At 46.9% G+C, this 23465-nt stretch overlaps 1 protein-coding gene across 1 annotated transcript in view; it reads left to right on the top strand.

Annotated features, from left to right (window-relative positions):
* Nucleotides 1–23465, top strand: part of TNN (tenascin N) — a gene marked incomplete at both ends in the record, with an annotated part of 53706 nt that extends 30241 nt beyond the window's left edge. The window contains 9 exons of the mRNA XM_082614609.1: nucleotides 1134–1397; nucleotides 3131–3394; nucleotides 5767–5897; nucleotides 7321–7453; nucleotides 7869–8020; nucleotides 13134–13230; nucleotides 14140–14307; nucleotides 21041–21204; nucleotides 23325–23465. Of these exons, the coding sequence (XP_082470735.1) occupies nucleotides 1134–1397; nucleotides 3131–3394; nucleotides 5767–5897; nucleotides 7321–7453; nucleotides 7869–8020; nucleotides 13134–13230; nucleotides 14140–14307; nucleotides 21041–21204; nucleotides 23325–23465 (1514 nt within the window). The remainder of the gene's footprint in view (nucleotides 1–1133; nucleotides 1398–3130; nucleotides 3395–5766; nucleotides 5898–7320; nucleotides 7454–7868; nucleotides 8021–13133; nucleotides 13231–14139; nucleotides 14308–21040; nucleotides 21205–23324) is intronic.

The following is a 23465-nucleotide window of genomic DNA, read 5'->3' as shown; positions in this document are numbered from 1 at the left end:
AGATTCCTTGGTTAATTGAGTGACTTATTTATTGATTCCACAAATATTTATTGAGTGTCTAATACATGCTAGGCACTGTGGTGGTTATGCTGTTGTAGATACAAGTCAAGGGCTCAGAGTTGATACATATTGGGGAGCTGTGAGCATCCGGCTGGTATTGAAAGCTGTGGACATGGGTGAGATCACCTGTAGAGGGAGAGGAAGAGAGGAAACCTTGGGCACCCCGACATTTTCAGGTTGCTGATGAAGGAGGCTGAAGAGGAGGAGTTAGGGGTTAGGAGAAGCCCAGGGGAGTGTGTAGTCATGAAAGCCAAGAGCCGAGAGTGTTTCAAGACAGAGGGAGTGGCTCAGCTCTGACAAGTGCTGCTCAAAGGTCGAGCAACGCAAGGATGGCAAGTGTCCATAGGACTTGGCAACGTGGAGTTGTTGGTGACCTAGGCTAGCAGTTGTAGTGGTGTGCTGTAGAAAACGCCAAACTTCATCGAGCTGAGGAGTGAATGGGAGGAGAGAAGTGAAACTGAGATATGCAGACGGTTCTCCTGAGAAGCCTGTCAGTTATGGGGAGCGGGGGGATGAGAGATCTAGAGCTTGTTTGTCTGGGAATAATGGTAGAGGAGGAGAGATTGATGATGCAGGCAAGAGAGGGTAGATGAAAGGGAACAAAGTCCTTGAGAAGGTGGGAGGGCTCAAAATTCAGAGGAAACAGGTCTAGGTTTTAACACAAGAAAACAGTTGGATCTCAGAGTCTTTTCATTTCGCCGGGTCTCCCTTCTCCTCCCCTTTTATACAAGAGAAGAAGCTTGAAAGATGTAACTTCTCAACTCTCAAATTCTGTGAAACAAAGTAGCTAGATACCATGGAGATAACAAAAGAGGTTGTTTCAGTCGCCATTTGGGTGGCTTATCTTGTTGCTCCGGAGATTTTTGTTTTCATGGGAACTAGAAGGACAGAAAATTTCCATGTTGATAAATTTGGAGAAGATCTAATTCCTTCCAGTTTTAATATCCAGTGGCTTATTTCCCTGGAAAATGTTTTCAATGGAATTGTATTGTTAATAAAGATAACGATAATGGTGATGAGGAGGTGGGATGTCCCTGCTTGGCTCTAAAATTCAGCCTTTCCTTTTTAAAAAGAAATCGACAGCCCCCAAAACCTGGTGACCGACCAGGTGACAGAGAACACGGCCACCGTCTCCTGGGACCCGGTGCAGGCCGTGATCGACAGGTACCTGGTGCGCTACACCTCTGCTGACGGAGACTCCGGGGAGGTTCCCGTGGGCAAGGAGAAGAGCAGCGCCGTCCTGACGGGCCTGAGGCCGGGCGTGGAGTACACGGTGCACGTGTGGGCCCAGAAGGGGGACCGGGAGAGCAGGAAGGCCGACACCAAGGCCCCGACAGGTAATGGAGCATTGTTCTTTGAAAATATAAGCCCTATCACACTGTCTATGGCAGGTCACGTTTTGTTTTTCTGTTCTAAAACTGGCAGAGTTGGTGATTTATGGAAGAGCAGGATGGTAGACTCCTGTCAAACCACACACCAACCCTCACTCTGTTTTTACACATTATATCATAATGAAGAGCTCATATTTGGCCTCGCACTTTGATCTTGTGAAGGTAAATGGTGATTGGTTTTGTCCACCGACGGTTCCTCCAACTGTATATTTCCTTTGTGATCAATCATTAAATATTTCTTCTTGAAAGGGAAGAAATAAAAAGAAACTACATGTTAGGATCTGTGAGCTAAGTACTTTAGGCAAATGGCTTTTGCTGTAATCTCTTTGGAACAGGGAAGTGTTATTGCTTTCTTAGTGGATAAATCCTCTTTGAGGACTGTGTGCTCTGTTCTGAGGATCCTAAGCTTGCATTTTTATACAGTAATGGTTCATACTTTTTAAAGTTCTTTCATCTCTGTTTCCTTGTTTTTTAAGAACAGACTTATTGAGTTATAATTTACATACTATAAAATCTACCCTTTTAAAGAGTGTAATTCAGTGGTTTTTAGTATGTTCAGAGTAGTGCAACCATCACCACTGTCTAATTCAGAATATTTTCATCACCCCAGAAGCTAACACCATACCATTAGCAGTCTTTCCCACCCCTACTTCCCCCAGCCTTAGGAAACTACTACTTTCTATCTCTAGAGATTTCCTTATTCTGGACATTTCATATAAATAGATTCATATAGTATGTGGCCTTTTGTGACTGGCTTCATTCACTAAGCATAATATTTTCAAGGTTCATCCATGTTGTAGCTTGTGTCAATATTTCACTTTATTGCTGAATAATATTCCATTATATGGATATAATACATTTTGTGTATCCATTTGTCAGTTTATGAGCCTTTGGGTTGTTTCCACTTTTTGGCTATTATAAATAATGATGCTATGAGTTTTTGTGTACAAATTTTTGTATGGACATATGTTTTCAATTCTTTTGGCTATATACTTTGGAGTGGAATCCTGGGTCATATGGTAATTCTATGTTTAACTTTTTGAGGAGCTGCCAAATTGTTTCCAGAGCGGTGGCACTATTTTACATTCCTACCAGCAAGGAATGAGAATTATATTCCTCATTTAGTTGGTACTCAGAGGACTTTGTTGAGACGGGTAGAGCAAGAATCAATATGCCCATTTTACAGTTGAGAAACCTCAGATACAGAGAAGTGAATGATTTCTACAATTCACAAAGTTAGCTGATGATTCATGGAGTCAGATTTGTGGAATATTCATGGAATATTATGGTACCTTAACATCTGTTTGGCAAGGCCCACATTTTACAAATGAGGAATGGAGACCCCGCCAGGGGCAGCAGAGCTGTCCAGGGCCACCGCTGGCTGATGGCAGAGCTGGGCCTAGTTCCCCGGCTCCAGCCCAAGGCTCCACCTGCTCCTCCACTCTGCCTCTCAGGCTGGGACTGGATTGTAGCTCCTGTGACTCTGATCTAGTTGCTCATTCTGCTGTCCTGTGCTGCCTCCTTGAGGATCCAAGAGTCCAGCTGTGGTGAGATCTACGTCCATGAAACAACTGAAAATCCACAAAGGAGATGGGAAAACCATTAGAATGGAGGCTACCTCACCCAAGAAACATCGTCTCACTCTTTGGTGCTTATTAATAGTGCACTTTTCCTTTCAGACATTGACAGCCCCAAAAACCTGGTGACTGACCAAGTGACAGAGAACACGGCCGCCGTCTCCTGGGACCCGGTGCAGGCCGTGATTGACAGGTACCTGGTGCGCTACACCTCTGCTGACGGAGACTCCGGGGAGGTTCCCGTGGGCAAGGAGAAGAGCAGCGCCGTCCTGACGGGCCTGAGGCCGGGCGTGGAGTACACGGTGCACGTGTGGGCCCAGAAGGGGGACCGGGAGAGCAGGGAGGCCGACACCACGGCCCCGACAGGTACTGTCAGGGACGACGGGGGACATCAAACTCTTCACTCCTATCGGGAAACAGTCTTCCTCCACATCGGCTGGGGAGGGGAGCAGGGAACACAGTGTTTCACCTGTGGGCATTCTTCAAAGTGCTTCCCTTTTCACCTTTTTAAGTTAATGTATGTTGACAGGACAGTTCAGATGAAGATGAACGGGTGTAGAGGAAGTGGTGTGAAAGTAAGACTGTGTGACTCTTCAAGATGGTTGTGCAAAAAGTAGCCTCCCTTCCTATCCCCCTCACCCAGCCCAGCGCCCAGGCTCTCTGCCCTGGCTATGAGAACCTGGCTGGGCCTCAGTTTAGGGAGGAGGGAGGCAAGGAGCCTCTTCGGCTTCCATCTCCAGACTGGGGGCAGTGGTGGAGCATCTTCATCCCCTTACTACAGTTGGTGACCAAAGGAGCCTGGACTGCTTGTCTTTTCTGTGCGTGACGAGGCCCCTGGTGTCACCGAGCATCACGGCGATCAGGCCTCAGAGGGACCTGATGGGATCACTGAGCCCACCCTGACGTCCGTGGGCCTCTTTAGACAGTCTGGGCAAGGCCTGGGCCGTCCCCTGTGTGGCCGAGTATGCCATGCGTGGCCACTGGCGTTAGAGGTGCCTTGATTCCTTTATTATTTTTGTTAGTTGCAATGAACAGAAGTTTTTAATCAAAAAAGTAATACATGCTTATAGTAAAATTTTTCAAACTAAACAAAGATATGTAGAAAGAAAAACTCTTTTCCACATCCCAGTGCTGATATCCAGTGCTGCTCTCCCGAGGCAACCAGCACCTTCCTCCTTCCTTCTCCCCTACCCCTCTCTCTCTGTCTTCTTGTCTCTTCTTCTTTCCTTTATTCCTTCCTTCCACTCTTCCTTCTTTATCTTCTCTTTGCTTCACTTTCCCCATTTTTAAAGACAAAAATATTTCCTCTTTCTACTTTGCAGAAATGTGGAAATAACTAAGATGACATCTGAAGTTTATAACCCAGGGATGGGTGGGCAGTCAAAGAGTTGGCAGAAGCCAACTTGAGATATTTAAATAGTTAAGGTTTTGCTTTGATTTTGAAAGCAGGAAATTCAGTTTTTCTGTGTGATGGATGGAAGAAAATCCATACCAGATATTATGTTTTAGAAAGTCACACTAAGCTGATGTTACAGAAACTCAAAATTTGTCAAAATATCCTAATTCAAAGAAATAGCTGCCTGATTTCTATTAAAATACTGCAATTCAGTTCTCAGCTGAAATGCTACTGGGTAGAAAATAGCTTGGAGACATCTTTTTTTGAAACTTCTAAATTAAAATCACCTCCTATGATAATGACTTTTCAAAATGGAAATTTCCATTCATATCTTGTTTGGTTAAAAAAATGAGTCATCTGACCAATTATTGTGGTGTTGACTAGAATTTTTGCTGAGATTTAGTTTTCCTGGTCTACAGTGCACACATGCACCCACACTTTCCCTCTGGTGTTTGAGTGGGAAAGTACATAGGAGCCAGAAGAAATCTCTATTTTTCCTACATCTCTACTACCCTTTCTTCCTTTCTCTCCTCCTTTATACAAGCACCTCCCCCGCTTCCCCATTCTGTACAGGGTATGCATATTAGACTGCATACTTAGTTATATAAGACATAGAACTTTATATTTCTTTCTTTTTTTTTTTTTTTTTGGCTATGCCACCATGGGGCTTGTGGGATCTTAGTTCCCTGACCAGGGATCAAACCTGGGACCCCTGCTGAGGAAGCATGGAGTTCTAACCACTGGACTGCCAGGGAATTCCCCAAACTTTATATTTCTATACCAACTTGATTTCCATCATAAGCTCCCATTCTGCTTGTTAGTTGGAAATCTCAGGAAATTTAGGATCATGCTCCTTCCCCAGGGCCGTATGTAAGGTCTTGGGTGGTTTTCCAAGGCCAGGGAGTGCCATCCAGTATTTCGGTCACCCTTCTGGGTAGCTGTTTGCTGAGTGCCTCTGTGTGCAGGGACCTTCCAGATCTGCCTTCCCTCATCCTTCCTTACCACTTTGGGAGCCCTGCCATCTCAGGGAATCTGTCTGCTGATCGAGATTGCTCATACCCACTGCTCTCTGGAGATCTGCTGGGGAAGTGGGAGCCCAGGTTCATTCCCTCTGGGACTCACCCAACTCCCTGTTCCTTAATCCTCTTGTCCTCGGTGGGTTTATACTTTTAGAGACACGGATCCTAAAGGCCTTGTGGCAAGGAAGAATGGAGCCTGCTACCTGCTTGATGGGAGGAAGAAAAATGGGAGAATATATAGGGAGAAAACATAAGCCAACACCTCAAAAATTACCTTTTCTCATTACCTTAGTAATAATAATTACTTGGTGTTTTATATACAGACATTGACCCCCCCCAAAACCTTCATCCGTCTGCTGTAACAGAGTCTGGTGGGGTATTGACCTGGACACGCCCCTCTGCTCAGATCGATGGCTATATTCTGACCTCCCAGTTCCCAGATGGCACTGTCAAGGTATGGATACTCCTTGTCTTCTCTCTTCTGCCCCTGCCCAGCCTCCCTATGAAGCAACTCACTTGGGCCAACCAGCTTGAGAGGTGGCCCCATGGCAACCTGCTGATGAACGTGTTGATCCTTATTGATCACCATCTGTGTGCAAGGGACAATGCTAAACTTGGTCATTTGTGAACAATTTATGTGTGGTCTCATTTTTTAAAAAATAAATAAATAAATAAATTTATTTATTTAATTTATTTATTTTTGGCTGCATTCGGTCTTCGTTGCTGCACATGGGCTTTCTCTAGTTGTGGCAAGTGGGGGCTACTCTTTGTTGCAGTGCACGGGCTTCTCATTGCAGTGTCTTCTCTTGTTGTGGAGCACGGGCTCTAGGTGCGCGGTGTTCAGTAGTTGGGCTCATGGGCTCTAGGGCGCCGGCTCAGTAGTTGTGGCTCATGGGCTTCGTTGCTCCGCGCCATGTGGGATCTTCGTGGACCAGAGCTCGAACCCGCATTGGCAGGCGGATTCTTAACCACTGCGCCACCAGGGAAGTCCCGTGTGGTCTCATTTTATAGGACTAACCTTTGTGCCTGCTCCTTCCTAGCTGACCGTCACATATCTGCTGGCCACACAATCTGCTCCATGTTATTTGGTTTAATGTCTGGCTTCCCCAATAAATGTTAGCACCATGAGGACAGGGAATTTTTGTCTGTTTTGACTATCCTTGTATCTGAAGTGCTTGGAACTAGCACATGGTTGGTGTTCAATAAATATTTATTGAATGAATTGATTAACCCTTTTTTCAAGAATTATACCTCCCATCTGGGATCTGAAGGCCAGCACATTTTTGTAACTTGTCCAAGTGGAAAGTTATTATTCTCTCTCCTTCACAAGGATAAAAGAAGGGAGGAAGGAGAAAAGGAAGGGCCCCTTGACTTATTCATTATCTCAGTTAATGCTTATGACAGTCCTGCCAGGAAAGTTTACCCTATGTTTACAGAGGGAGTAAGACAGTTTCAGAAGAAAGGTTATTGAAAAACCAACTATCTCCCTGCCTCACAGATAACCATAGCCCGCTTCACCTTCCCCATTAACTTCTCAGCCTGATGTTGCCAGCCTGTTGCTTCCAGTGGTGGCTGAGGTTGGTGCCCCAGCATGTATTTGGGGGGCAGAGGTTGCCAGGACACCTAGTGGGTGCTCTCCCAGTGGCAGTGCCAGGTGCTGGTTCCCAGCCAGAGCACCCAGAAGTGCTGAATCTCCATGGCACAGCCCTTCAAAGAAGCAGCTAGAACCTACTTGGATTCTGGGTTGCCAATGAGCCCTCAAAGAGGCAAAACTCTACTCTCCCAGGGAGCGTCTGTCATTAGCACCAGGAAATGCTATTGACACCTAGGGTGCTGGGGGTGATAAATGAATGTCTACTGTCTCCTTTGTTTGGTAGGAGGTGCAGCTTGGAAGAGGGGACCAGAGGTTTGAGTTGCAAGGCCTTGAGCAGGGTGTCACCCTCCCTGTCTCCTTGGTTGCCTTTAAGGGTGATCGCCGGAGCAGGAGTGTATCCACCACCCTTTCCACAGGTAACGTGAGCTCGTGCGCTCTGAATAAGAATGCAGTGGAGGGCAAGCATTGGAGAGGCCAGAAGAGGTGTCCAAGGAAGAGCAAGTGGCTACAGGATTCTGGATTTCTCTAGACAGGGGGAAATGGAAGTGGGGTCATGAGTTCAAAAGAAATCCATCCCGTGGTAGAGAGACAAAGGAGGGGAATGAAATAGAGTGTTATTTGGTGAGAGGGGAGTTGGGTCAGAGGAGGAGGAAATGATGAGAGCAGAATGAGCGAGAAAAAAAAGATGTGAGTGAAGAGTTGGAAGAAGCAAAGTAGTAGGAGGTTCCAAAATAATTTCTAAACATAATAATGTTAAAATAGGGGACAAGCCCCACTCCCCTGCTCCCTCGCCCTTCTCCTAACGACACTGTTCCTCTGCTTGGCTCCCAGTTGGTGCCCGTTTTCCACACCCTTCGGACTGCAGTCAAGTTCAGCAGAATAGCAACGTCGCTAGCGGTCTCTATACCGTCTACCTGCACGGGGATGCCAGTCGGCCCCTGCAGGTGTACTGTGACATGGACACAGATGGAGGCGGCTGGATCGTGAGTCACACAGAGCCCTGGGCAGTGTCTTATTTCTCGGGCCAGGAAGCTCTATTTCTTCTTCATACATGGGAGGGAGGAGCTTTGGTGGCTTGCTGCTGTTTTTAAAGAGATCCCACCCTACTGGAAGAATAGAGCCCGAAGTACTTCACTCCTGGGATAGAGCAGGCTTTGTAAACTAAGGCTGATGATTGGGAAGGCTGTGGGTTTATCACTGTCTACTAATGCCCTTTACACATGTGTTAACCTACATTTTACTCTGTGCAAAGCATCTCATAAACATGACCCTCACACATGAGCTATAGAGTAAGTGAGAGAGATTATGGTTCATATTTTATAGATAGGTAAATTGAAGCCCAAGAGGAGAAGTGCCTTGGCTAAGTCACATGAGTTAATAACAAAGTTGGGACCAGATTTTAGGACTCCAGCCTCTTGGGTCATTGGTCTTCCCAATGGGTCATCTCAGGCCATCCAAGATGGAAACGCATAGCCTCTTTGCGGGCTCAGTCCTCTGAATTGGAGCCGTTGTCCAACTTCTGTATCCTGACTCCACAGTACAGAAGCAAGGCCTTTGGAACTTGGATACGAAAGGCTAAAACCTGAGAGAAGGAAACTTGACAGTGTTCTGACCGTCCCTCTTCTGTGTGGAGGTTTTACTCTCTGTGGGCCAGTAAACCACATGGTACCTTCTTTGATTGCATCTGCCTGATCCAATTTTATGATGAGCTGCTTTTGAGAGTTTCAATCTGATCTCTCCATCTCCCCCACCCCCTTCTTCCTGTACCCGAACAGAGAGAGGCTCTCACTGCTCCAAACCAGCCTGCAGTCTTACCCACTGTGCTTCCACCACTCACTGTGGGGAGGAGAAAGTATGATCTCATAGAGCTCCAACTATGTTCATTTACACGTTCGCTCAGGGGCCTGCAAAACCAAAGACACTGGAACAGCCACCGATAAAATGATACCATCTAATAAGCAGCAAAGAAGAAAACTTATTATCCACACAGCTGCATCTGATAGCTGAAAGGCAGTAATGGGATTGGATGGGGGAAATTCCTGATTGATCTATAAAAATAATGGAACAGAATGTAACATGGGAGGCCTTCCACCTGACCAGACTCACAGGGCTGTACCTGCTGCTTCTCATCAGCACCATTGTAACTCTAAGCATTCTGTCCCTTCAGGCTTGAAGCCAGTTCCCTGCGTTTGTGCCCATAGATGCCCGTTGGCAGGATGTTTGTACTGTCCAGTGTGACCTTTTTGAAAGCCAGCCTCGCACAGGGCAGGAGATGTGTGTCTAGGGCAACCTTTCGAAAGAGACCTGCTCGTCTGTCTGCCTGGGAGTACCCATGATTTTTCCACAAATATTTATTCAGTGCCTACTATGTGTCAAGTACTGTTTTACATACTCAAGAACCAGCAGTGAACCAAACAGACAGAAGTCCCTGACCTCAAGGATCTTGCCTTCTGCTTCTTGCCCATGCAAGTGATCTTTACCAGAACACAGACATCAGTTCCAGAAATAACAAACTCCCTCTGGGTTCTAAACAATGCCAGTCCCCCACCCCTCCCAAGTCTTGTTTTCTCACCCAGACTCCTGAAGATAATACATGAACTGAAATTCTATAGGGTTCTCCTCAAAGCTACCACACTCCAGAAAATATATGGAGTCCTGAAAACTTCTCTACCAAATCTTTTATTGATGGTTTCCACGTTTTTGGGGGTTCAGGAGTCTGCTGTCATTGAAAGATGATCATCATATGAATACATTGCTCTTCTAAATTGAGCTTCTCAAATCCCTTTAAGGAGATTCTTCTCCATCCCAGGCAGCAGAAACCCAATTTGATTAATAGGCCAGAACTCTGCCATGAGGTAACTGAGGCTATGGGTGGGAGGCTGGAATGAAGACCATCAGGGAACACTTAAGTGTCTCAAATATTTCCATCTTTGTTTTCCATCTTGCAAGTCCTAAGGACTACATGAGAGGCTCTTTCCACAGGCATTTAAATGAGATTTTCATTTTTTCCTCTTGGTTTAGTCATTCAGGACTGTGAGTAAGTTCTAGAGTGCAGTGAAGCTCTGTTGTGTAGAACCAGGCAGAAAGAGATTTTTTTCTCCTTTGAGACTTAACTTGCTAAGGGGCTTTTGTTACCCCAGATAGTTCATTATAAGGTATTTTCACCTCATAGAAGGGAATAGACTAGATTCTGATTGAGTCAGTTAAGGCTGACTGATCAAGATGTACAAATGATCAAATGGGTCAGTTCATTTGGAATCTGATGTCATAAAGTGCAAGCTAACATTTATTGAGGTATAATAATCACTTATTATATCTGTATGTGCCAGACTCTGGCCTCTGTACTTTATGATTTATCATGATTGATGACCTTGCTGAAGGCTTGATTTAAGAGAATGGCAAATAGGCTATTAACATCTTGATCTAATTGTTTAGAGAAGTGAGGCTTGTCAAGGTTAACTAACTTGCCCAAGGACACCGCTAGTAAGTATAGAGCTGGGTCTGAACAGTGATACCAAGAGCATCAGAACCAAGCTGAAGCATTAGTAAAACAAACAGAAAAAAACAAATAAAAAAATGCTTGGGCACTATGTTCATTGATCAGAGATAGAGACCAAATGCCTTTGTAAAGCCTATGTCCTAGGAGGACAGGATCAAATTTGAGCCTGACCTTATAGTATAACTAATTATATCAGTGGGAAAGGAATTTGATGCAAGGTGGGCGGAACCAAACATTAGTGCCCACATCTGCCCTAGGATTCCACTGTCGGTGATACAGGAGTAATCCCAGGTGCTAGGAAATTAACAGTTAGCCTCAGAATCTTACGACATGCTTTGTGAGCAACAGGGTCAGTAGAGCTGTTTTTTTTCAGACTTTCTCATGGAAAGATGAGGAGGCAGTGTTTTATCTTTGCATCAGCCACTGAATAGTTAGCTGTGTCACTCTGGCTGTTTGCTTTTCTGAACTTTCACATCTGTAAAATGGCATTGTATATTCTTGCCCTGGAGTCAGCCCTTAACAAACGCTCAACAAGTGATTGTTACACAAGTGAATAAGTGAAAAAAGAAACGAAGGAAGCCAGTAAAGGAAGGGGACGTCTCTAAAAGACGGACACGTGAAAAGATGGGAAAGCGAACAGCAGGGTTAGTGCAGTGGGTCGTTGTTCGCCATGACGATCCCTAAGTTCTGCTCAGAGGCTCTGTATCCTTTTCACGTGTCCTGTCTCATGAGTCCTCCCAGCGCCTCTGAGGTAGACACCTCCTTCCCGCTTCTAACCTGTTGGACAGCAAGCTGACTGAGGCTCAGGAATAGAAATGATGGACTCGCCAACCCCCTGCCAGGACTCCCACCCACTGCCGTCTTCGTTCAGCGCCTCCTGGGCCAGCAGACAGGGATTGGCGCTTCAGGAGCTGGCGGTGAGCTCCCGCTCGGAGCTCTCGGCATTGCTGTGGGCAAGCTGCTCTCTCCTCCCTCCCCGTCTCCTCCCAGAGAAAAGGGTCAAGAATGCTCAAGTATCAGGAGGTTTACCTCATCAGATTCAAGATAAAGTGCTTGACTTCAAGGTGGTGTGAAGCATGGTGGAAAGGGGGTGGGGATTGGATTTTGTGTTGGGCGTCTGCTTTTGAATGAACACGAAGGAAAGTAGGCGGAGAGGAAGATGCCGCTCCAGCCTTGGGGAGTTCCAGCCTCATTTGTGAAGTCAGCTAGGATGGTGTCTAGCGTGGCCCTCAAGGCCAGGAGGCATTAGCATACATGGGTGTGTTTAGCTTTTAGGTACTTTTCAGGTTTACTTCATAGAAAAGAATCCAACGTACCCTGACTGGAACTGCCTCCCTTCCTCAGACAGAGGACGTTTTGAAAAGAAAGCAGCTTGTACTCTCATGAAACAGTCCCACCTCCGTTTCCACGTTGTCCCTTCTCCCTCACTCTTCAGCCCGGTCCGGTTGGCCTTCTGCTCTTGTCGCTCACTAGCACAGCCTTTGCTCAAGTCACTGGCGATTCCGTGTCCCCAGGTTCTGTGGGCAGTTTGGACCTCATGCTCCCTGACTTCTCACCAGCATTTGACACTACTGGGCACACCTTTCTCCAGCGGCCTTTCTGATCCCACATTTTCTCAGTTGTCCTTCACGTCACTAGTTGCTCCTCTTTTGCCTTAAGGAACTTATCCTGCTGTGTGTGGCTCTTATATCTTGGGGTCTGCAAGGCTTCATTCTAGGCCACTTTCTCTTTTCAGTTCCTGTTTTCTACCCGGGTGGTCTCATCCTTCCAGTGGCTTCATCTTCCTCTCTATGTCCCGGTGGCTTTCCATGTTAGTTAGGATAGAATGGGCTATGCTGCAGTAGCAAACCAACCCCAAATTTCAATTATGTAACCCATAAAAGGTTTTTTCTCATGTGTGCAAAGTCACTTCTCAGTGGTGACTCAGGAATTCAGGCCGATCACAGCTTGTGGTCCTGCCCTGTCATCATGTGGCCTTCACCGTGGCCCCGTGGCCCAGGGCAATGGAAGAGAGAGTGTGGAGACCCCCAGCCCATAAGCTATGCTCCTGTTTACAGTCCTGTGGTTGGAACAAGTCCTATGGTTCCAGCTTAGCTGCAAGAAAGGCTGAAAAAGGAAGTCCCCCTGTGTTCAGGGCATGAGGAGAGTGAAAGGGGACTTGCTGAGCACCCAGCAGTGCCTCAGATACACAGATACACCTTCTGAGTCCAGCCTGGCTCTCTCCTGAGAACTCTAGCCCTTACATTCAGTGGTTCCTATGGCATCTTTGTTCACCAGGATACCTCAGAAGTCACTCACACTGACTGGGTCCCCAGATGAGCTCTGCTGCACTCACGGAAACTGTCCTCTCTCACAGCCCCTTTCCCAGCGATCTGCTGAGTGAATTGCCCTCAGCGCTGCGAGCCCAAACCACGAGAGGCAGTCTTGACATCCCCCTCTCCCTCAGCTCCACTGGCAGTCCATCGCCACATCTGTCAGTTTTACCTTGTGTCCCCTCTGCCCATCCTCAGGGCAGCCCCAGTCCGCTGTGCTGCCCTGTGTCACTCAGCCACGTCTGTTCAGGTATGTCAGAGGGAAACGTCCACCTCCCTCTTCAGGTCTTCCAGAGGCGGAACACCGGGCAGCTGGATTTCTTCAAGCGCTGGCGGACCTACGTGGAAGGCTTCGGGGACCCCATGAGGGAGTTCTGGCTTGGTAGGACCTTTGAGCATCCATAAAGGCTGAGGTGCAAAAGGGAGAGTCCCCTCTGAGAAGCTGGTCAGGCAGCTTGAGAAAGCTCACCACGTACAGGAAGAGCTCCAAGCCACAGGGCCTCTCTGAGGAGCCTGCCGACCAGGGGACCAGGGCGTTGGTGTGGCTGTGTCTCCGGGAAGGTTCTCATGTGCTCTGGGCGTGCGAGAGGGTGGGGCTGTCACAGGTGGGTGGGCTTTATGCTGCATCTAAGGCCCGCACAACCTGCCTGCAGCCTGAACTTTTCAGAAACTACAAGAGGAGAAAAATAGTTGATCGATCGGGACTCTGGGCTCTCACTGGGAGGTCATACGAGTCCCTGAAATTCTGCTAGTCATGCCAGTCGTTACGGCATTGTTTTTTCCCTTTTACATCTGCTCTATTCTGGAGCAGATGTTTGTAGAGAATGAAGTAGCCAAAAGCATCAACTGGGAAATGAAGACTTAAAAACTCATAATCTGGATACTCAGCGTCTGACAGAGTAGATGATGTTTGTGGTTTGCTTGGTGCAAAAGTCCCTTCGGTGACCCCAGAGTCAGTAGGTGATCTCCTCTCCCACTTGGTGAGATAAGCGGATGATAAATAGAACATCTTCTGCTTAAGAGAGAAGGAGTCAGTGGGGGCAGATTCATCCCATGATTAACCCCTCCGCTCCCTGCCAGAGGATGTGGTTTCCACACTCAGAAGCATGACTGTGCCAAAGACATAATGGGATGAAAAATGAGCCCCCCAGAAGAGATGGTGTAGGGGAGGCCCCCATTAGCAGAAGAGGTAAAGGCTGAGGCAGCTTTGCGGGCTGAAAATGTCCGATGCCACTGGTGGGTGCTCACACACCGGTTGATTGGTTACCGGAATTCCATTCCTGATTCTTAGGACTCGACAAGCTGCACAACCTCACCACAGGCACGCCCACCCGCTATGAGGTGCGAGTGGACTTACAGACGGCCAACGAATCTGCCTATGCCACATATGACTCCTTCCGAGTAGCCTCCAGCAAGGAGCGGTACAGGCTGACAGTTGGGAAATACAGAGGCACAGCAGGTAAGACAAAACGTGTCCTTCCTGCTGGGGTCCCCTGCTCTGTGTGTCTGAGGATCGGTCGGCCACCTGCCATGGGTCTCGGGGGGATGGAATATTGTTCTGTGAAGGTGAATTGTCCTCACTGACAAGTGAGGCCCCACTCCTTGCAGGGGATTAAACAGAATCATTGAAGCGGTCTTTGACTATCATAAAATTGGAACTTCTGTACATTACACACTGATCCCCCACCAGTAAATTCCCTCCTCTTATACTCCCCCAATTCAGGCTGTTGTACATTAGCTGATGAACCCACATTCTGAGAGATTTCATGGTGTCTGCCCACCACTCATTCGGCTTCAGCAGTGTGACTGCCATTCTTGCATAGCAGTGTGTGTGTGTGTGTGTGTGTGTGTGTGTGTATTATTTAAATTTTTTTTTTTTGGTACGCGGGCCTCTCACTGTTGTGGCCTCTCCCGTTGCGGAGCACAGGCTCTGGACGCGCAGGCTCAGCAGCCATGGCTCACGGGCCCAGCCGCTCCTCGGCATGTGGGATCTTCCCGGACCGGGACACGAACCTGTGTCCCCTGCATCGGCAGGCGGACTCTCAACCACTGCGCCACCAGGGAAGCCCTTATTTAAACATTTTGTGGCACTTTGCCATAAACAAAGACAGAAGAATGAAAGTGCTGATTCAAACAATAAGAAGTATAGGTCTCATTAACTCCACACAACTGTGACAACACAGAAATGAGCAGTTCAGCTGAAAGTAGGGGAATGTTAGCTGCTCATCGGATTTAAGCCAGTTGATGGTGTGTTCAGTTGTGAAGGAAAAGAACAAAATTAAGCAACATGACAGAAATACTGGAATTATATCACTGAGTATTTTCTTTAAGAGGCAAGGCGTGGTTATTGTTTTACCTAGTATACTTTAAACCTGTGTTTATGGTCTTTAAACCCTAACAAGTAAGTCTGGTGTTTGACTTAGCATGTCTTTGACTTTGGTGGAACTATGTAGGAATGTGTTACCAGCCAAATCGACTGACTGTGTAAGACATGGTCTCTCCCCTTAGACGCACACGTAAATAGATAAATAATAATATAAGGCAACTTCTGCAAAGAGTCAAATAAGTGCTAAGGAGAATAAAGAGCTACAGGAGTGTGGAGAGGTGGGTACATTGAGGACTGAAGGGATTGCCAGAGGCTCTCTGCAGGACAGTGGGCTGGAGTTGGGTCTGAAAGGCTAGAACTTTCAGATAGGAGGAAAGGGGGTGGGGGGCTCTCCAGGCCTGGGGGAGTCCAGGGGTGAGCAAAGGCTGAGCAGACACAAGGAAATTGGGGTGTACCCTTGAAGCCTGCAGACGTTCTCAAAATTGTCTACTTGAGAACCCCCTGATGGTGGAGGACTGTGAACAGACACCCCTGAGTGTCCGGGGCCATGACTGGAAGTGGCCAACTACTGATGCAAAATTTCTTTCAGGTCTTGTCATTTAATTTTTTTTAAAAATCACATGAATTTTGCACTTGCTCTTGTTTCCCAGTGCTTAGTGTGGAGCCTGGCACAGAGTAGGTGAGTTTGAAAGATGATCCTGCTAGCACGACCTTTCTATATAATCTTATGGGTGTTGTATATTGTAAAGAATAGAGCCTGGGGCCCAAAACAGCTTTCAGAGGGTCAGTGAAGAGGTGAGTTTGGTGACATGGTAACATGGGAGGAGACAAAGCGGGAGGGGTAGGAACCTACCAGAGTATGAGGAGTTTGGGCGACAGACGTGGGGTACGTTTCAAGGGTCCCGAGTAGGGGTTGGGGGTGGGAGGAAGCGTGCAAAGAACTGATACAGGGAAAAGCAGTCTTTGGGAGAAAAGCCACTGCAGCTAGAAGAGTCTGCACTGCTTTGGGTGCCGTCCCTTCTTTCCATGCTGGTCCTGGTCTCCATAGGCTGGAAAAAGGCTGGCAACCATTTTACATTGTACAAAGTATAATATAAAACACGAAAGTCAGGCATAGAAAAAAGCCAGTTAAAATGCAATTGGGAAACACAGGTGGACGTTCAGATGATTATAAGCATATTAATCGAATGAGGGGGATTTAATTTAAAGATGCCCTCTTGTAGGACTAAGCACACTGCCTACCCTCCCCTTCCCCGCCAGCTGTAGCTAAGATCAGATCGCATTGGCTCTCCCAGCCAGTAGGTGGAAGGGGTGTGAATGTTACAATCTCCCTTAGACTTGTCAGTGAAATAAAGTAATCATTCGTTGATATAAGAAAGAAGTGGAAATTTTTTTTCAAGCCAACCTGAGGATTTTAAGCAGGGAGGCAGTCTTTCAGAAAGCTCTGAGGACTGTTCTACCTGTTAGAGGTCAAAGCACAGTTATATAAGTTTTTGAGACAAAGGGTTATATGTTAAATGATGTGTTGTTGACAGTTTACACAATCCAGATCTACATGTACAAACATGTAGTGGGTCATGGGTCATGATGGCCCCTTGATGAGATTAAGAGCGAGTGTCACCTCCCAAGGAAGTCTGGTTAATGCAGATGCATGGTACACACTAAAGGGGAGGGAAGAGGCCCAAACAGGCAAAGAAAAAGTTTATTTAAAAATTTTTCTTGTCTTGCCATAAAATATGAACTTTATTTCATCAGACCCCTCGGGCCTCCTCCTGCTCTGGTCTCAGTCCACATGGCAAATAAGCTGGTCATCCCTTTTCTTCCCAGTACCATTCAGTCTTGACCATCGTGATCAGTCAGCCTTCCTTTCTCAGGCTGAAGAATCCCAGTCTTCAGGGACTCCATTCATGGAATCTTCTGCAGACAAGCTATGGGGTTGGGCTGTTTCCCTTTGGCACCTGTGCCCACATCTCTCCCTGAAACCCACTGCCCTCACGGGACTTATGCCGGGGACCTCACTCAGGACTGCCCTCCCAGGCTACCCAATCCCCTTCCCTCTATTATTCAAATGTACCTTTTCTGAGGCCTGTCTTAATCCAGTAAATCAACTGATGCTAATGAGAAAATGAGTGAAAAGGAGTCAACATATTTGTGAATTACTGTGGTTCTCCTCCCAGGGACTCTATTTGCATTTTAACCGTGATTAGGGTATAATTCCCATTCTAAGGTTGTTCAGGCCAACAGTGCTGGTCAGTGGAGGATGTGTTTTTTAATAGGAAGCCTTGAGAGACTTTGAACTCGTGCAGCATTTAGACAACAGTCTAGTCTTCCCCTGGGTACTATCATTCTTATTTTTAAATTCGTAATTACAGCAGTGGGGTTAGTGGAGTTTTAGCTTTCCTTATATGTGCTGATTGGTCCCCGAGGAGGATTTGGGAAGTTAGGAAGCTTCTGGGTACTCACGTCCTAGATGATGAGGTACTGTTTAGAGGCCATGGCATTCAGATAGGAAGTGAACATTCTGATATCTCCAGGCATGTGCCAGCTCTCCCCAGCTTTTAACCCTGTTATAGCTCTTTTTGGAACTAGAGGTGTATAGCTCTGGTGGGAAAGTGAGGTTTTAGACTCTTCCCCTACTCAGACTGTCCAGGTGGGCCCTCAACTTTTGCTTCCACTGAAGTCAAATCAAAAAGACCATTATTCCTCCCCAAAGGAAACTCCAGCAAGGTAAGGCCATGTCAATTGACTTTCTGATTCTGAATCTTGGAGTGAGACAGGTAGGGCAGTCTATGAACTCTACCTTCAAGAGGCTGCTATTCATCAATTTGGAGATTATAATGAAAACATAAATAGCTAGACATTCGGGGTGGTGCAGAAGGCCTTCTGTGGGCTAACCCATCATTTGCAGCTGATTTCAAGTCCCACTTGCCGGAGACTCAGAGCTGCTCAAGCAGGGATGATGGCCCACCCCCTGGGGGCACTTAGAAATGTGCTGGTAGACTGAGGAACTCTACCAGCCTTCAGTGGGCTGGGGCCAGGGATGCCAAATACCCACAGTGAAGAATTGTTGCACCCCAAATGCCAGTGGCTTCCTAGCTTTGAAGTGGATTTTTAAGTACTGGCACTTAGAAAGAAAACATTGTTGAACACATGGACAAAAGAGAAAGCTAGCGATGGTACGAATCACTCTTTCATTGGCCAATTCCTGGTCCCAGGGTAGAAGATGTTTAAGATCCAGACATGTGGTCCTGTGTCTGTGTGTGACTTAAAGGGGAAATGACATTAACAGCTTTTTCTGGTCTGAGATGGCTCAGCTGCCTGGGTCATCTTTCCTAGGATGAGAGGAGAAGAGTTGGTCCCAGAGTGATATTTTGATGAGGTGGGTGCTGACCAGATCAGCAACCCCGCCCTGGGCTTGGGTTTAGACCTCTTATGGGCCTGCCACCAACTTCTACCACCCACCACCCGAGAAGAATGAGCTCCCTGAGCTCCCACCCAAAGCCATTAGACTAGAAGTGGGGCACGTTATCTCTCATCAGTGTTTTCTCCTAACACTCCAGCAGGTGGGAGGGAGTCTAACCACCATTGGCTTTTCTACTTTATCTTTCTTGAGGAGATAAGCTTAATAAATCAGAATACTGTCTTGGCCAGGGCCTGATGACCAAAGAAAAGTTAGTTTTTGATTTATGAGAAAACTCACTATCTATACTCGGAACATTAGTGTGGCTTCAGTTTCTAGAAGGTAGAAAAGCCATCGCGGGGGAAAAAACTCTCACACTCAGGGCCACAACCTGCTTCACCTTTCTTTATCCCAATGCCAAGGTTAGATAACCACAAAGAGATCTTTAAGACATAGCCTGTGCACAGATTCTTAGAAAACAGCTCTGGGGACTTTATGTGCAGGTCAGGTAATTGTTGCTAAAGGAACCATTGTGTGGTATTTGGAGCTGTAGGGAACTGTCTGCATGGAATCTGAGGAGAGGGAGAAATGTCTATGAACAGATGTGACAATTTGCCCTTCTTTGATTGGAGAAAATGAATGAGGGCAGAGGTTTTGCTGTGTCTTATGTGAGGCATGAAGGAGCCACTGTTGGATCTCCCAAATCAGAGGGTCAATCTGGGACCTTCCCTTTACACAGTGTGTTGTCAAGTATCTATCTGTCCCCAGCCACCTGCAACTAAGTTCTTGAGAGCAAGGACCACTGTTTGTATTCCCAGAGCCTGGCATGGTGCTGGGCCATAGCAGGCATGCCTGATGTTTTCTGAATGAATGAATGAGGATGCAGGACAAAAGTTCTCAATCTTTAGCTGGCATCAGAAGGGCTTGCTGTCATCTGAAGGGCTTGTTAAAGCACAGACTGCAGGGTATGACCGTGGAGTTTCTGGTTTTGTATGTCTGGGGTGGACCTGGGACCGTGCATTTCTAACAAGTTCCAGGTGCTGCAGCTGCTCACAGTCCAGGGTCCACTTTGAGAACCATTGCTGTAGATGGCCAGAGACAGCTCGTCCTTGTTAGGCATGATCAAAGCCTGCTGTTGAAATAAGGGAGCTTCCTGTGAATTGGTGTCTCAGAAGGAACTCTCGGCTTGGAATCTCAGGTCAGAGATTTGAGTCCTGGCTCTGCTGCTTGTAGACTGTGGGACCGTGACAAATTCCTAGAGTCTAACCTCTGTGAGTTTGTTTCCTTATGGGATTAAGAGCTGCCTGACCCACCCCTCAGGCTCGTTGTGGGCATCAATCAAATGAGAATGTATATGTGACTGTGGTGGGTAACTCAGAGATCAGATTAAATGCAAATACTGTTATTGTAGGAACAGAACTTGATTAAGCTTGGGATTGATATGAGCCCTTATTGCATTTTATGAGCTGAATTAAAAAGTAAACTTATAAAAGGAAGACAAATGTGATGGGGAAATAGTAGAATACAAGTAAAATAATTAAGGCAGATTTCTAGATAGGATTAATGAAGCACTTAATTGTACCTATGTGCCCAGAAGGGCTCTAGAAGTTCAGGTGTGTGTGTGGGAGGATTAATAAGGAGAATCTTCCTCAGGAGTGGGGTTGAGCTGGGCTTTGAGGAATGGTGAGGATTTGGAGTGAGGAAGGGCAGAGAGAAACAGGTGAGCAGAGGCATGGACGATGGATGCGTCCACTTCACGCGTGGAGGGCGCCTGTGGGGATAGTGGGCTATGAGATTGTGCAAAGGGTACAGCCGAGTTACAGGCCTGAAAAGCCAGGAGGAGTAATTCACTCCATGTGGGAGGAAGTAGGCCTGAGATGATGAAAATGGACGCTTAAGCTTCGGAAGAGCTGGGAAAGCTGTTGTGTTAACACAGGCCTGGAGAGAGATGAGAACAGCCCAGGGTGGCAGCCGTGGGTGCAGCAGGGGTGTATAGGAGTGATCTGCAGAAGGAAGGGCTTGATAATGGGTACACAGGATTGTCAAATGTGGCTTGGGGGTACCCAGTCTGGGTGACTGGGAGGATGCTCAAGCAGAGACAGGAGCACAGAAAGGGGGTTAGTTGTATGAGGGTGGTCAGGTACTGTGGGAAGTGTCGAGGAGTTTGGTTTTGGGTGTTTGGATATTTTACTGTGAAGTCTCTAAATGAAAATGCTTTTAAAGCTATTGGAGAAACAGGCCTGAAGTTTGGGTGACCAGCCGGGAAAGAGAATCTGTTCATCTGTATCGTGTTCTCATCTTGGCGATTTTGAGAAAAGAGTGGCTCCTTGTGGCCTAACTGACTGCATCCCTGGCGTTTTCATGCCTGGAGGTTTTCCTGCCCCCAGTCCTCTTTCAGGCCAGAGTTTGATCACGCCCTCAGGGGTGAGACTTGGGCTCTCCCCTCTCATCTCTTCTCTCCTGCAGGGGACGCTCTTACTTACCACAATGGATGGAAGTTTACAACCTTTGACAGAGACAATGATATCGCCCTCAGCAACTGTGCCCTGACGCACCATGGCGGCTGGTGGTACAAGAACTGCCACTTGGCCAACCCTAATGGCAGATACGGGGAGACCAAACATAGTGAGGTAGGTGACAGGTGAACATCTTTTTTGTCCCAGGCTTCTCCCATATTGTGTTCCTAGAGTGACACCCTCCAGACTGGTTTGGCTGACCCTCTCCTTCTGATGCCAGCAGTCAGGGCAGTAAAGCTTCTTCTCCAGGCTCCATGGCCTTGAGGTCAAGGCCCACCCTGCCCATCTGCTGCAGCCCCTCCCCACTCTACATTCCCACCAATGCTGCACCCTTACTCAGTGCAGGGAGGTACTCAGGCTGCCCACTGCTTAACAGAGATGATATGGGTCCCACACCATGTCACTTTACGAGTTCACACATGGACAGTCTTGGTCCCCTCAAGCTGCTGTAACAAAATAGTATAGCTGGCATGGCTTAGACAACAGACATTTATTTCTCATGGTTCTGGAGGCTGGGAAGTCCAAGATCAAGTTCCCAGCAGATTCAGTTCCTGATGAGAGCTCTTTCTGGCTTGTGGATGGCCACCTCTTCACAGCATCCTCACATAGTGGGGAGAGAGAGAGAGCTCGGGTCTGTCCTTCTCTTCTTATAAGGGCACTGATCCCACCATGGTTGACCTACCCTCATGACATCATCTAACCCTAATTACCTCCCAAAGGTGCCATCTCCAAATATTGTCATGTTGTGGGGTCAGGGCTTCAACATATGCAATTTGGTGGGGGAGGGGCACAAACGTTTTATCCATAACAGACACTTCAGAATTCTTTCTAGTCGTTCATCCAGTTAAACCAGAGCTATTTTTCTCAGTCCTTTGATCACGGGGAAAACAAAGTTTTCTGTCTTATGTCAGACCCACCCTTGGATCCACTTCATCCAGAGCCACCCAAAGTCTGCCCAGAGCATTGTGCTGAACTGGTTTCTCCACTTCAGGAGTGTACACACAGGGCCAGGAGTTGGCGAGGGCTCCTCACCCCTCCCTTGCTCTGCAACTTTCCAATCAGTGATTTCTTGAATCCTCTTGCCCCGTGGACATCGTCTTGGTTCCTCGCCAGCTTCCAGGCATCTCCTGCCTGCTCCCTCACAGCTTCTTAAAAATTGCATCTTTGTTCCTACTCATCATTAATCCATCCCCTCCATGAGCTCTCCCCTTCCTGGGTTTCTCATTTCCCATCCTGGATCTTGATCCTAGCCTTCAGGAAGCCACCTCTCCCCAGAACTCATACATATTGTACCAATATGACTGTAAATATTAGTACATCTAAAGTCCAGGTACATTTTGATTCCTTTGGTGCTAACCAGGCAGCAGGGACTCCCAATCATTATGTGATTTTTCAAAGGGAAGAAGAAATTTGTCCCCAGGGGAGCCGTGGAGGGTGTGCCCCTGAATCATGGTGGCAGCATGTGGGCTGACTCAGGGAAGCCTGTGATCAGAGATCAAATATTTGAAATGAGCAGCCAGCATGCCCTAAACCATCCCCATATTTGCTAATAAAAGACATTCATCTGGTTAATGTGCTTTTCACAGTCTGCAAGGCGTTTAGCTTCTTGTTTATTATTTACCTCACAAATTAAAATACATAAAATTGGTCACTTGGGCTCTTTATTGGCCAGGTTGCAAGGTTATTAAGTGAATTAAATATTATTGTGCTCACCCATCAAAAGTCGTAAAATGAAATTTAGTTTTCAGCAGGCTATTTATTACCCCAGAGCTAATATCTAAACAGTCTAAATTGAAAATGATTTTTCACAATTGGCCAATTAATATGTTTACTGTTGCCTTTAATTTTTTTGTAAAGGAAAAGAGTGAGGCAAAGATAATTTGATCATTGCCGACCAGGTTGACCCTGTGTTACCTTTGCTGCTGCTCTGGTCTCACCCGCCTCCTGGGCTCACAACCCCCCATCCTCCAACCACAGGGGTCTTCCAAATTGTCAGCCTGTCTAACCTCAGCTGCCCAGCAGAGGGAGCACGCTTCTAGATTCCTGTCTCACTGCCTTTATAAATATCCCAGTCTCTCCGCTAAGCAGAGAGGGAGTAGTTTCCCTGGCAAAGAAACATTCTTTGATACCATAATCCACCCCACCTTCTCCCAGGTGCCTCTTCTTGATGTTGGCTTACTTATTTGTTTTATTTATTTAGTTATTTAATTTATTTACTTATTTATTTAATGTAGGGGGTGAACTGGGAGCCATGGAAAGGACATGAATTCTCCATTCCTTTTGTGGAGTTGAAGATCCGCCCTCATGGCTACAGCGGGGAGCATGTCCTGGGCAGAAAGCAGCGAACACTGGGAGAAGATTCGAGAACATTCTGA

Source organism: Mesoplodon mirus, assembly GCF_964341445.2.
Source record: "Mesoplodon mirus genome assembly, chromosome: 3".
Classification (NCBI taxonomy): domain Eukaryota; kingdom Metazoa; phylum Chordata; class Mammalia; order Artiodactyla; family Ziphiidae; genus Mesoplodon; species Mesoplodon mirus.
This window is presented reverse-complemented; position numbering and strand designations above follow the sequence as displayed.